We start from the raw sequence: 13673 nt of genomic DNA on the forward strand, positions 1-13673 counted from the left end.
CTCAGACCTAGCCAAGGTGGGGATGTACAATTCACCAGTCCATGAGAGCTCTGTCTCTAAATAAATAAAAATAAAACAAATATCCTTCTTCCCCAAAGTCACATGTATGAAATGAAGATATTAATATAAAAATAAAAGCACCAAGTTGGTAAATCCTTGCATCGAATCCCCTACAACAGTCTCTCTACAACACTAGGTTGCCTCAGAGAGAGCTCTGCTGTCCAAAGGATGTGCTTTATTCATTTGGGACACCCTCAACCAGCAGGCACTGGTCCCCAGGATGCCCAGTAGGGAGGTGGTGACAGGTTGAGAGCCGGGGGCCGGTGTGAGGAGTTGGGTGTGGGGACCTGGGGGTGTGGCCTCAGTCCAGTGGCATGTCTAAGGAACAACTTTCCCTGGGCAACCTTCTGTGATCTGAAACCACTCCCAACCTTCCCAGTTTGCGGGCAGGTACTCCCAGTGGCTGGATGCTGCGCCAGGGCTAGGGGCACCTCTGCCCTTGGAGAGGGTTAGTGGTGCATCCCTCCCTTGCCAAGGGATGTGGCCCTGGATGGCACCTTCTGCTTACCTTCACGCCACACCAACAGGGACAAGGGCAGAGGCCACTAAGGATGCTCAGAAACACGCATCCACACCATCCCCCTGCGCCCACCACCGGAGTGGAGTACTGAAACCAGCTGTCCCTTTAAAACTCCAGAGGGGCATGCCTATAACTCTGCAGATGTCCCTCCCCCTGGCCAGTACCTCCACATGAGTAGGTCCTTCTTTTTTTATTATTTTTTTTAAAGATTTATTATTATTGGAAAGCCGGATGTACAGAGAGGAGGAAAGACAGAGAGGAAGATCTTCCATCCGATGTTTCACTCCCTAAGTGAGCCGCAACGGGCCGGTGCGTGCCGATCCGATGCCGGGAACCAGGAACCTCTTCTGGGTCTCCCACACGGGTGCAGGGTCCCAAAGCTTTGGGCCGTCCTCCACTACTTTCCCAGGCCACAAGCAGGGAGCTGGATGGGAAGTGGAGCTGCCGGGATTAGAACCGGCGCCCATATGGGATCCCAGGGCGTTCAAGGCAAGGACTTTAGCGGCTAGGCCATGCCGCCAGGCCCGAGTAGGTCCTTCTTAAAGCCACTTCCCAAGACAGACGAAGCTCTGATTTACCACGCTAGTATTTTTCATAGCAAAGCCAGCCACGAATGAAATATCTCATGATGGGAATCGGTGAAATAAATGGAGGCACACCCACAGGGCGGACATTTCCGCAGCTGATAGAACAGTTTACTTCCAAAGGGTTTGCATCACCATAGAGAAAAGCAGGCAGCAGGAAAAGCAGGGTACAGGGTTGCGTCTCCAACACAGCTGCTCTGGAAAAGTGCAAACAGGTCGAGGGACAAAGATGGAAGAGAATACAGCAGAGACGCTGCCTGCCCAGGCCCAGGGCAGAGGGAGACTTCTTTCTGCTCCCATCACCTCTTCAGGGGGCCAGACCCAAGGGCAACATCAGGCTGCTGTTCTGGTCATGCACACACTCAGCTCTGAGAAGCTTCATGCTCTCTAGGCCAGGAAGGAGCCAGAAATGCAGGCTGGGATGGGATGGGAGCACAGATAGGCTGCTGTTCCTCCAGCCCTGGGCTCATAGCCTTCCAATGTGCTCCTGACCTTGACCTTGGTCTGGGGTGGGCCTCGGGAACCTTCAGCTGAATGTCAGGGTAGTAAACAGAGAGCCTACCCTGGGCCATGCATGCCACATGCACGCTCAAAACAGGGGGAACTGGAGGGGTGATCAGAGCCCTGGGGTCCTTAGGCTTGAGTGAAGGAATTGCTGGTACACTTGTGAGCAATGCAGAGTCCTGGGCCCCGCCTCTGGAAGATGGTCTTCTGGGTCTTGCTAGGGCCCAGAAAGGAGATTTCTAAGTAGCTTTCAGGCAGGTAGCTCATAGTTGGGCCTGGAGGAGCCACAGTCTGCATGTTAGAAGGTGCTGAGCCTGTGCTGGGAGGGAGGGAGAGAGGGAGGAGGAAGAGGAAGAGGAGGAGGAAGCAGGCTCCAGAAGGCAAGGAGCTGGGTCTGTGGTTGGACATCCAAATCTGGAAACCAACTCAGCCCGGGCTCCCTGAGCCCTGCCTGGTTCAGCTGTGGGCCTTGCCCAGGGGCTAGAGCATACTGGGGTGTGCTCCGTCTCCAGCGGGTACTGTGGGGGGTCCCAGCCCTGGCGCGGGGACATGGGTGGGAGGGACTGGGCTCCAGCAGGGCTGACCACTGCAGGAAGACAGTGGGGAGGGAGGGCAAAGGCCTGGATCATGGGTTACTGGCTTCTGAGGCAGTGGTGCCAACCCGTTGGCTTCATGGCCTGGCCAGGGTCACACTCTGTAGCTACACAGAGACGAACTTGGAGAAAGCCTGCTGCTCCTCTGGTGTGCATGGTGGGTCCCCTGTGATCCTGTCCTCCTCAGCGAACTGGGAAGGGGTGGTTACTTCCTCTGGGGCCTGCAGAGATGACAGTGGGGATGAGACACAGAGCCAGGCTTGAGGAGCCCAGGGTAGTGGCTGTGTCGGCCTCTGTCCACCTGCACTGGCCCACAGCCATGGGGTTCTGGCTTCTCTCCAGAAGGCCCAGCCTGAGATTCCTGTCAGCCCCCTCCCACCTCAGGGCTCATTCTGGCCCAGGAGTGAGGATCCCAATGGTCCAGAGTTCTGAAAGCCATCACTTCTGGTGAGCCATTCATTCGAGAACTCTCCTCCAGGAAAGAGAGGACCTGAGGTCAGAGCCTCAGCTTCCTGGGAGAGCACGCCCAGGCCCACGGCCATGCAGGGGACCGGCAGGGGAAGCATTGGGTGAGTATGGGAGAGAACAGCCCTCCTCCGCTTCCCCGCATTGTCCACCTGGGAGTGGTCAGAACTCCGGAGATGGTGGGGAGCAGGGAGCCCCAGGAGGGGGCTCCGCAGAGAGGGCTGGGCAGGAGCCCTCAGCTCCAAGGTGGAAGCTCAGTTTCTTTAGCTGTAAAATGGGAATAGAAATTTCTTCCTCAGAGTTGTCACCAACACTCAGGACCCCGGCATGTTACCACTCAACAATGAGAATTTGGGGGATGGTGGACTTGTTTTCATTGTTTCTATTTATATGCTTTAAAACAGCCTGCAAACTCACTGAGAGCCAGCAACCATTCACCCAGTTACAGATGGAGCAGAAGAAATGCTGGGAAGAACAATGGTCCCCGTAAGCCCTGACCCGCGAGGCTTCGGCCCAGGCAGGCCTGCCAGCCACTGTGAGCCTCAGGACAGCAGCGCCAGGCTCTTCCCCGTGAGGGCCCCACGCTGAACACGTGGTTCAGCTAAGGGTGGAACAGAGACACAATCCCACGGCCGTGCTGCCTGTGACCCACTTGGCTGCCCTCTGCCTTCTGGCCCCTGGAGAGCATTCCCCAGATGCAAAACCCATCAAGGCTACCTACAGACTCCACTCCACTAGGAAAAAGCCACAAGGGAAACAGGCAGAGAAAAGGCAGACACTGCCGGGCCCTGTGTTGTCCCCTCCCTCCTAACAGCGCAGGAACACGTGGCTGGGACAGGCACACAGATGTCCCTGTGACCCCCAGTCCTTGTTTGGTGGCCAGCAGCCATCCCGTGCCCATGACCTTTCCCTCATTCCCCTCTGCCTCCTCTGGCCTGGTGGTACTTCCTAAGCTGGCTGCAGCTGCTTCCTCAGCTCTGGAGAGCCCATTCCCACCACGGCCCCTCCCTGGAAGCTTTTGTCCTTGCTGGCGCCAGGAAAGACTCAGTAAACAGCCCGGGGGCTCGGTGGTCTGGAGGGGCCTCCATTCCTGTGGCCCTGCACCCTCCAGGAGTGTGGGCTGGGGAGGCCACCATGGCTTCTTGCAAGGGTCAGCAGAGGACCCCTTGTCCAGGCAGGTGGGCCCCAGGGATGCCTAGTCCCTCTACCCTTTGATGCCCAGATACCACCCTCAGCCAGGACCCCTCGGCAGTCACCTTGTGGTCAAAGCCAAAGAAATCCCAGAAGCAAACACCTGGGATTCTGGAAAGACGAGGGACAGGAGTCTGAAGTCCTGGGTCCTGCTCTCCATCTTGGCCACTACATGCTGTGTGACCTCAGATAAGACCTGTACCCTCTCTGAGCCTCGGTTGTTTCTTTTGTGGGAGCATTGGAGGCTGGGGTGCTGTCAGAGTCCCTAGTCCTATCCTGGAGGGTTCAGCTTGGACTGAGGTGGGAGTGGGGGTGTACCCCCAATTCTGGTCGTTTTGCTTTGGGGGTGGAGCCTTGGCTGCACTGGGTGTGATCTCAAAGGCTCCCCTGCACCCAGGGCTCATATACTCTGATTATGCTCTGACAGGAAGAGAAGGGGTGCCAGGAGTAGGGAAGAGGTTCCCTGGGCAACTTGTGCCTGGCCTGCCTGGCAGCCACTGGGAAGTCAGGGTGAGCCTAGGCATCTGGCCCAGCATGCACCCAGAAGAGCCAACTCTGGGCCCTCGGATCCCTCAGAGGTGGGGAGCAAGACCCAGAGGACCTAGGAGGAAGGTAGCAGATGTGGGGCCCAGGAGCGCTGATTGACAAGTTCAAGGGCATTGGCACTGGGGCTTCCACCTGCTCTGTCCTTACCAAGGTCGAGAAGTAGACTTCAGTCCCCTGGCTCTTCTCTGTCTCTGAGACCGGTGGAGCTGAAAGAGATCCAGTAGGAGCAGACTGAAGCAGAGATGGGGTGGCCAGGAGCAGCCAGCCCCTGCTGCCCCAGGGAGCAAGGCCTTCCCAGCGGCAGCCGGTGGACAGTGCCTTCCAGTCCAGTCCCCTGGGAATGACCAGGCTGTGGAGATTGCTATCCTGGGCAGGAAGGGGCTGCATGCTGTAGTCACTGCTTCACAAGCCTGCAGGATGCCCCCGACATTTCCTGATTCTGATCAATTAGGTTGAGGCTGGAGTCTGAGAACCTGCATTTCTGGAGGCTCTGGGGCCACCCCTGATGCTGCCTGGACCACACAGGGCAGGAGGCAAGGCGCTCGGTGGCTCTGAAGTTGGGCACTGGGAATGTTTCCTCCTGGCACGCTCACATTCAGACTTGGGTAAAGGGCCAACTTACCCCTTTTTTTTCTGGGTGGGGGAAGTTGTGGGGCAGGTATGTGAGTAGAGGTCACACAGGGAGGCGGTGGGAGACAGGCCTGGCCACCTTCACTTGGATGACTGGATAGCCATCTTCTTGGCTCCGTTGCCTCCTCGTTGTGCCAAGACAAGGCAAGCTGCCTCACTACCAAGTGCCTTAGTTTCCTTCCTGGTGAAATGAATGCACTCCAAGGTCAAGGAGACACATTCCACACCTGGGCCCAGAGCGGTGCCTGGTGCGTGGGGAGGTTCCTGTCCCCAGACTTTGGGGTCAGTCTTTCTGTCCATGCCAAGCATGTGGTGCACCGGGGCAGCCCGAGCCCACCAGGCTGTCAGTACGTGACAGCAGGCATTGCAGACCTGGCGTGAGACAGCCAACGTGGGTTCTGCGTCACTCACATATTCGTATTGGTCCCCAGACGCAGTGATATTTTGGTTAGAGTAGGTTAAAGAAATTATAACAGTTGCACTAACTTCATCTTTTTTTTTTCTTTTATGTGGTTAGAAAATGTTCAATTACCCTGTGGTTCAAAGTCTCTTATATCTGGGACTCTGGGCAGTGAGGTGACTTGCCTGAGGTCACACAACTCAAAGGGTAGAGCCAGGACTGACTCTGTGGCAGGCATCGGGTGACCAAGTCGATTCTGTTCAAGAGCTCAGTCTTGCATTGCTCCATCCTCCCCACCCTGTCACTGCCTGGAGGTCAATCCCCACATAAGGAGGTAGACTTGCAGACACTGGACATAGATTTGCCAGGAGGGGGCACTGGGGAAGAAGCCGGGAACCCCTTATCTCTTGCTTCCTCTTAGAGATGCTTCTTTCTCATGTCGCTGACCTCATGGGCTGGCAGGTGTAGGAGGGCCCGATGTCCATCTCTCAGATGGACACACTGAGTGAGGCCTGCAAAGTCTTGCCAAGGGCGCAGGGGTTCGGGGAGCCACCGCAGGACTCAGGGAGCCTTCCACCCACCCTCTCTCACCTTCCTTGCCGCATCCGAGCATGTGGCTGCCCAAGGCGATGAGGCCTGCGGCCAGCAGGAGGCTGAGCAGCACGAGGAAAGGAGACAACATGCGGGCTGTGGGGATGGTCACCCTGTGGACGGGAGGGGAGCGGCGTGGTGCTTGTTACCAGGTAAGCCAGCCTAAGCAACTTGGGATCTCAGGTGATCCCCTGGTGTGGACTTCAGCTCTGCTGGGGCAGAATTGACTGCTGCTTTCCTGGTGGGCAACCTTGGGCAGGTGACCTAACCTCCCGGGACATCCATCTGCTGCGCTGGCAGGAAGCTGTGACCAGGACAGATGATGCTCCCAGTACAGTACCCCACACTCATCGGGCACTGTGGGCTGTCATGTGCTGACTTCTGTGAGCACTGTCCCCTGAGTGGCAATGATCCCAGGTTCAGCTGGAGAAACTGACTCCTAAAGGGATGGAGCAGCTCTGCCAGATGACACTGTGGGACATGGTGGCCTATATTCAGGTGGTGTCCCTGGCACCAGTACTGCCACCCACAAGGGCAGCCCTGAGTTGAGTCCACCTGGTTGTGTCCCTGGTGTCTCCCAAGGAGATCCCTGGGCTCCCGGGGCCAGGCCCAACTCTAGATGGCAAGAGCCAAGCACAGCTACAACCCCTGAGTACCCCACCTGCAGCGAGTGACCCGGGCTGCAGGGGACTCACCTGGCCTCGGAGTTGCTGGGGGCAGCTGCAGCATCCTCTGCCGGGGTTTTGTGCTGCTGAACGGCTTGGATGGAGCTTCCTGGGTGACTTGGGGTCCCTGTGGCCAGAGAGGTTTCTGGGTTCCTAGTGCTTGCTACACGCCCATACGGGAAGGTCCCTGCAGGCAGAGAGGTGCCTGGGTACCCGGTGCTTGCTGCCCGCCTGTATGGGGAAGTCCTTGTGGGCAGAGAGGTGCCTGGGTACGGGGTGCTTGCTGCCTGCCCGTATAGAGAGGTCCCTGCGATTGAAGATGTTTTGGCTGCTCCATTCCCCTGCTTGGTGGTGGCGACTGTTGGGTGGAGACCAGCAGAAGCTATAAGTTCAAAAGCCATGCCTCAGCATCTTGGAACCCCACCTCCCCAGACTCCAGAATCCTGGTTATCCCAGCATCCACAGCCTAGGACAGCGTGTAGGGCCTCTCACTGGGCCTTGCTGCAGGCATTCTAAATGAGATCAAGGGTGGGTACGCCCCATATCTGTGTACTTTGTTGCCACTTTTTGCACCCCCAGGCATATTCCCATCCCCACTTCCATGACCTGGCTTTGTGACCACTCAGGGACCACATTCCTGACCTTCCCCTGTAGTCCTGGCTGCTTGTCACCTCTTCTGATCCTCTCCCACACCTCCACCCTCTGTACCCCAATCAGCTTTTGATCTCCTTCAAGAGTAGGGCAGGATGCAGGCCCTGGGCGCATGCGCGCATGTGTGCACGCGCGCACACACACACACACATACACACACACACACAGCGCATCCATTTCATGGCTCATTCCACAAACCACTGCAACAGCTGGAGCTCGTCCTGAATGAAGCCAGGAGCCTGGTCTCCCATGTATGTGCGGGCCCTGAGGAGTTGGACCATCTGCTGCTGCTTTCCCAGGAGTGCTAGTAGGAGCTGAACAGGAAGTGGAACAGCCAGGACTCAAGCCTACACTTTGCTATGGGATGATGACATCACACGAGCTGGAGCGCCTGGCACCAGTCACACAGCGGCTAGGGATAGATCCTCCCGGGGGAGCAGGGTCTCCTGTCCTCCTTCCTCTGCAGCATTTTTTCTGACTCAGTCTCCCCACGAGGCTAGGACCCCTCAAGGGCAAAGGCCCAGCCCAGGAACAGAGGCTAGAGGTGGCCAGCCTATAATCAGTGCCCTCCCGGCCTTTCTGGGTGCCAACCCAGATGACCCCATCTCTGCCACCTCAGGTCTAACACTTTATTCTCAGATTTTCTGAGTAGATGACAGAATCTTTTGCAAATAAGAAGTTTTTATTGTGTTTCCCTCTGTGTATTTCTTTATCTTTCCATAATATGCCTTGCCTGGGGCAGTGAATCAGGAGAGAAAGGATCTGAGCAGAAGAAATGCTGGGCTGGTTTCTATTTTCTAGAAATTCTTCTAAATGCTTCACCATACCCAGTGGGTACCAGGAACTGTGTGAGCTAGTTGTGAAACCTTTGGAAACTGGCCGGAGCCAGAACATTTACACCACGGCCATTGGCCCATCTGAGTGTTGGTCACTAAGCAGTGACCAGCACACCATGGCCACTGCTCAATTCCCTCATCCCACCTGCCACTAGAGAGATGCCAAACGAGGCCTGACACGGGAGGAGAACTCTTTGTTGCGCATCTGCAGATGCTGCCAGCTGTTTGAGTACAGTAGTATTCAAAGAGAGCTTTATGGGGCTGGCATTGTGGTGCTGTGAGCTAAGCCTCCACTTGCAGTGCCCGCATCCCATATCAAAGCAATGGTTGGGGTTCCAGCTCTCCTTTAAGGCACCTAAGAAGGCAAGGGAAGATGGCCCAAGTCCTTGAGCCCCTGTCACCCAGGCAGGAGTGGCTCCTGGCTATGGCTGGGCCCAGTTGCAGCCATCTGGGAAGCAAACTGGCAGCTGCAAGAGAGACTTCTGTCTCTCTCTGTCTCTCCTTTTCTAGGTAGTTCTGCCTTTTCAACAAACACACCTACATCTTTACTGCCTCCTTCCCCAGCCAGAAAAGGTGGACACCAAAGCCGCAGCCACTGGGCTAAGTCCTGGCTGCTCCATCTCCTGCTGGGAGGCCTTGGGTAAATCCTGGCAAGCTCCCCAGCCCCAGTGAGCAGCTGTGAGCCGCGAACAGAGACCTAACTGCCCTGACTGCCCACTGTCCTGTGCCTCTCCCGCTTTCTTGTCACTGACTCAGCAGGCCCAGTGGGGTTCCAAGTGCCCAAGGAGGTGCTGCTCTCTTGCCCCAGCCCCCTGGGCTCCATAAGCCCCGCTTCAGGTCCCCACCCCTAAGCTTTGAGATCTGGCGGGGAGGAGAAGGAAGCGGGTCTCGGTGCAGGTTGCGTGTCTACAGTGAGACCGATGCGCACCGCTGGGGCTGGGCTGCAGCCCTGGCTGGTCTGACCTCAGGCCCTGCACTGCCCTGCCCAGGGCGCGCCCCAGGCTGAGGGATAGCATAAAGGGGCTCTGAGCCTAGACCTCCGAAACCTTGCCGAGCGCCCGCGTGCGGGGCCAGCGCCTCTCCGCTGCCCTGTGCCACGAGGCCTCCCTACCTGGAATGACGCGCACAAAGACTCGGAAGAATTTATGGGAGCGCAGCGTCCTGGCTCCACACCAGTACTCCCCGGTGTCCGTGGGAGTGAGGGCTCTCAAGGTCACGGTGAACAGGCGCTCTTCCGGGCTGTCGCGGATGGACACGCGGCCCTCTGTGGTCTCGCTGCCATCCTTTGCCGCGTGGATGGTACCGGAGCAGCGCGACAGGAACATCCCAGCCTCGCGGCACCAGTACTTGCTGTGTGCGCGCAGCTCGTCCCCGTAGGTGCACTGCACGGACACCGAGTTGCCTTCCAACCCTGTGACCTCCTTCGGGCCCTGCAGCGCTCTGTAACCTACAACGGCAGCGCAGGTAGAGGCTCGAGGGTCCTGGATCCGGGCACAAGGCCCCGTTTCCCAGAGGGCTTTTTCCTGGCTGCCCTTCCGCCTCCCTGGCTCCCTCAAGGAGACCTGGGAGCAGGGCTGCTCCTGGTTCCCTCACATCCTGACAGCCCACGGTTTGAATTCCAGCCCTTAACCGCTGGGCGAACTTTAAGAAGGTTTCTCTGGACTTCGGATGACAAAGATGATGTCTCATTTCCTCAAACTTCAGCCATACCATGATTGTACGTCCCACTAACCAAAAAGCTCATTGTACAACTGACATGGGGCTAAGATGCAACCTGATTTTAGGAGCCAGGTGGTAAGGAACCAAGAGAGCAGGCTGGTGGATGAATGCCATGTGGGAATTTGGCTTTCTCGGGGTTGTTCACTATGTCTTCGCTGGGAGATAATCTATGTCTGCTGAGCTATGCAGGGTGGGGTGGGGGTTTCTGGGGATTCCCCGGCCCTGGCTCCAGGCTTGTCTGGAGTTGGGGGGAGAGAGGGGGACTTCCTGCTGCACAGTTTGGGGACAAAACCTGCCCCTGTTTTCCCCAAATTGCAGGTGCAGTACCCTCTCTGGGGCTGGGCATGGAAGGGGAGGGGCAAGGTCACAACTACATATAAATCAGAGAAAGGGAATGTTTTGGGGTCCTCTCTCTGCTGACCCAAAGGGTGAGCTGGGGCGTGGTCCCCACATCCCTCCCCCACACCCCTCCGTGGCTCACCTGGGAGCACCAGGCAGCCCCACAGCAGGACGAGGGGCCACATGGTGGCGGTGGGAGCAGCGCTGTCTCCTGGAGCTCCTCTCTGGGCTGTGGGGAATGTAATTTCCTGCAGATCCCAGATCAGTATCAGGAAGGGAGGGGAGGGGCCTGCGGGTCACCCCTGCTTGCCACCCCCCCACCCCTACTGCCCGCAGCCTGGGAGGCGCCTGGTTGCTTCCTGAACTTAGCTCCTCCTAAACCTGTGCTCCTTCTAGGCAGCCTGCACCTTGTGGTCCATGCACCCCAAGGGGTCTATGCAAGGACTTCAGGAAGCTTACAGATTTGCATGGGGGTGGGGGTGGAAGTTACCCACCAAGCTGCAAAAATATCTAGCTGGTAGCTAGCTGACCTTCTGTCAGGAGTAACTTGTCACTTCATGACCAAGAAAGGGGCAGACACGAGCATGCCTGGGTGTTCGGGGGTGTTGGAATGTCATGTGTTCTCCCCAGGGCGTTCAAAAGTAGCCATTGCTAGACCCATCCACCAAATTCTCGCGTTTATTGCAACCCTAGGCCATTACAAATATTTTGAGAACCATTTTGCTACTGTTCATTTTGTTTTAAATATGCGGATTTTATCATAAATTTGGGAAGGGTCACAATTCTGAGAGGAAGCACCGTAAGTGCCACGAGATGCTGGAGGTCGAGGGCACAGCGGGCAGAACTCGGGGTCTCCCTCTGGACACTACGCGGGAAGTACAGTACCGCCCTACACCACAGGGCGGCGGTGCAGGCCGGGCTGAGCTGAGTGTCCCCGAGCCGTGCGCCTGGCCGTGAGGCCTGTCCGTCCACGCGCTCGGCAATTATCTTGGCTAGTGGGGAAGTGAATTGGCCGTCACGGATGGACGTCGCCCTGAAGTGCTGCTTGGAATACTCGCATTCCGGGTCAGAAGTCCTAGGTTCCAATACTGGCTCCGCCCCCGATTCCAGCTAATGCACAGCCCGGGAGGCAGCGGAGCCACAGCTCCATTGCTTGAGTCCCTTCCACCCCAGGGGGAGACCCGGAATGAGTCTGGGATTCCTGATCCTCCCTCCAGCTGTTGCATGTTCGAGCGAGGTTCATGGGCCCCGGGAGGTGAGGGGATCTGGCAGGGCTTGAGTCACCTGGCCCAGGTCCTGGGACCTGCCTGCAAGTGAAAAAGGTAGACCAGTGGGCACAGACCCTGATGCACATGGAAAATACGGCAGCTCATTTGGTACCATAGCAAAGCAAGGAGAAAAAGGCAATTAGAGAACTACACCAGGAAGCAAGGACAGCAAAAATCTGGGTGAATGGAGACTTGAGGTTGACTATGTCAGCCAGTGGACATTGGGAGGGTTGCCTCATCCTGGAATTGGCGAAATCGACAGCATTTCAGAACTATCCACACCACTTGGTCAGACCCCTGGGAACATACACCACATCGGGACCCTGGGTTGATACTGGGTGGCAGTTTCCCATCCCCGGGACATTTGGGGGGCTGGGTGTGGCTTCCCTCTTTATCTCTCCCCTTCCCCTAAAGAGAACAAATAGAGAATATGGAAACAATGATTTTGCCCACTTTTCCCTAACCCTCAATGCTTCTCACTCTGATCAACCATGTAATCATCATCAAAAATATAAATTAAAAAAGAAGAAATACACAATAATTTAAGCTGCCAAAAAAAAAAGATATTTTATTTTTATTGAAAAATCAGATTTACACAGAGAAAGAGAGACAGAGAGAAAGAACATCCATCCGGGGCCTAGTTTGCTCCTTGGCTGTTCCACTTCCCTTTCTGCTCCCTGCTTGTGGCCTGGGAAAGCAGTCGAGGATGGGTCCAAAGCCTTGGGACCCTGCACCAGTGTGGGAGATCTGAAGAGGCTCCTGTCTCCTGGCTTTGGATCAACTCAGCTCTGGTCATTGGGGCCACTTAGGGAGTGAACCAGTGGATGGATCTTTCTCTTTGTCTCTTCTCTCTGTAAATCTACCTTTCCAATAAAAATTTTTAAATCTTTAAAAAAAAATTTATTTATTTTTATTGGAAAATGAGATATACAGAGAGGAGGAGAGACAGAGAGAAAGATCCTCTGTCCTCTGATTCACTCCCCAAAGGCCCCAACAGCAGGAGCTGAGACGATCTGAAGTCAAGAACCTGTAGCTTCTTCTGGGTCTCCCACGTGGGTGCAGGGTCCCAAGGCTTTAGGCTGTCCTTGACTGCTTTCCCAGGCCACAAGCAGGGAACTGGATGGGAAGCAGGGCTGCCGGGATTAGAACTGGCGCCTGTATGGGATCCCAGTGTGTTCAAGGCGAGGACTTTAGCTGCTAGGCCATTGTGCCGGGCCCCCATTTTTTTTTTTTTTTTAAATCTTTCATCCGCTTGTTCGTTCTCAAGTGACTACAAAGGCTAGAGTTGAGCTGATCTGAAGCCAGGAGCTTCTTCTGGTGGTGCAGAGTCCTAAGGCTTTGGGCCATTCTCTGCTACTTTCCCAGGCCATAATCAGGGAGCTGGAAGGGAGTTGGAGCAGCCAGCACTTGAGCCGGCACCCTCATGGATGCCAGTGACACAGGAGGTGGATTAACCCTCTGTGTTACAGCACTGACCTTGTGGGAATTCTTTCTGTTTGTCTGTGTCTCTTAAGTAAATTAATTAAAAAGAGTCCAGGATGTGTCTGGCGGCGTGGCCTAGTGGCTAAAGTTCTCGCCTTGAATGCGCCGGGATCTCATATGGGCGCCGGTTCTAATCCTGGCAGCTCCACTTCCCATCCAGCTCCCTGCTTGTAGCCTGGGAAAGCAGTTGAGGATGGCCCAAAGCTTTGGGACCCTGCACCCGCGTGGGAGACCCAGAGGAGGCTCCTGGCTCCTGGCTTTGGATCGGCGCAGCACCGACTGTTGAGTCACTTGGGGAGTGAATCATCGCATGGATGTCTCTCTTCCTCTCTGTATATCTGCCTTTCCAATAAAAATAAATAAATCTTTAAAAAAATTACAAATAGACCAAATTAAATGGTTTGTTGGAGCTGGTGTTGTGGTGGGCTAATTCACACCTCCAGCCCCAGCATCCCAGATGAGCATTCAAATCCCAGTTGCTCTGCTCTGCTCCAGCTCCAGCTCCCTGCTAATGCGCCTGGAAAAACAGCTGAGGATGGCCCAAGTACTCCAGCCCCTGCAAACATGTGGGAAACCCTGAGAGAGTTTCAGACTCCTGGTTTCAGTCTGACTGTTATGGTCTTTGGGGG

General features: G+C 55.9%; 1 protein-coding gene across 4 annotated transcripts; it reads right to left on the minus strand.

Annotated features, from left to right (window-relative positions):
* Window positions 1-2224: 2224 nt before the first annotated feature.
* CD300LG (CD300 molecule like family member g) lies at window positions 2225-10556 on the minus strand. 4 transcript variants are annotated; one of them, XM_058675778.1, is made up of 6 exons: window positions 10437-10556; window positions 9348-9683; window positions 6780-6876; window positions 6085-6197; window positions 4611-4669; window positions 2225-2482 (listed from the first exon to the last, which is right to left on the minus strand). In XM_058675778.1, exons 1-6 carry the CDS (start codon window positions 10477-10479, stop codon window positions 2369-2371), a joined length of 762 nt encoding a protein of 253 aa, XP_058531761.1. In that variant the 5' UTR covers window positions 10480-10556; the 3' UTR covers window positions 2225-2368. The 4 variants fall into 4 exon arrangements, with proteins under 4 accessions (XP_058531761.1, XP_058531760.1, XP_058531759.1 ...); XM_058675777.1 differs by having other exon boundaries at window positions 6780-6936; XM_058675776.1 differs by having other exon boundaries at window positions 6780-7107.
* Window positions 10557-13673: the final 3117 nt, after the last annotated feature.

This window comes from Ochotona princeps, chromosome 17, assembly GCF_030435755.1.
Source record: "Ochotona princeps isolate mOchPri1 chromosome 17, mOchPri1.hap1, whole genome shotgun sequence".
NCBI classification, from domain to species: domain Eukaryota; kingdom Metazoa; phylum Chordata; class Mammalia; order Lagomorpha; family Ochotonidae; genus Ochotona; species Ochotona princeps.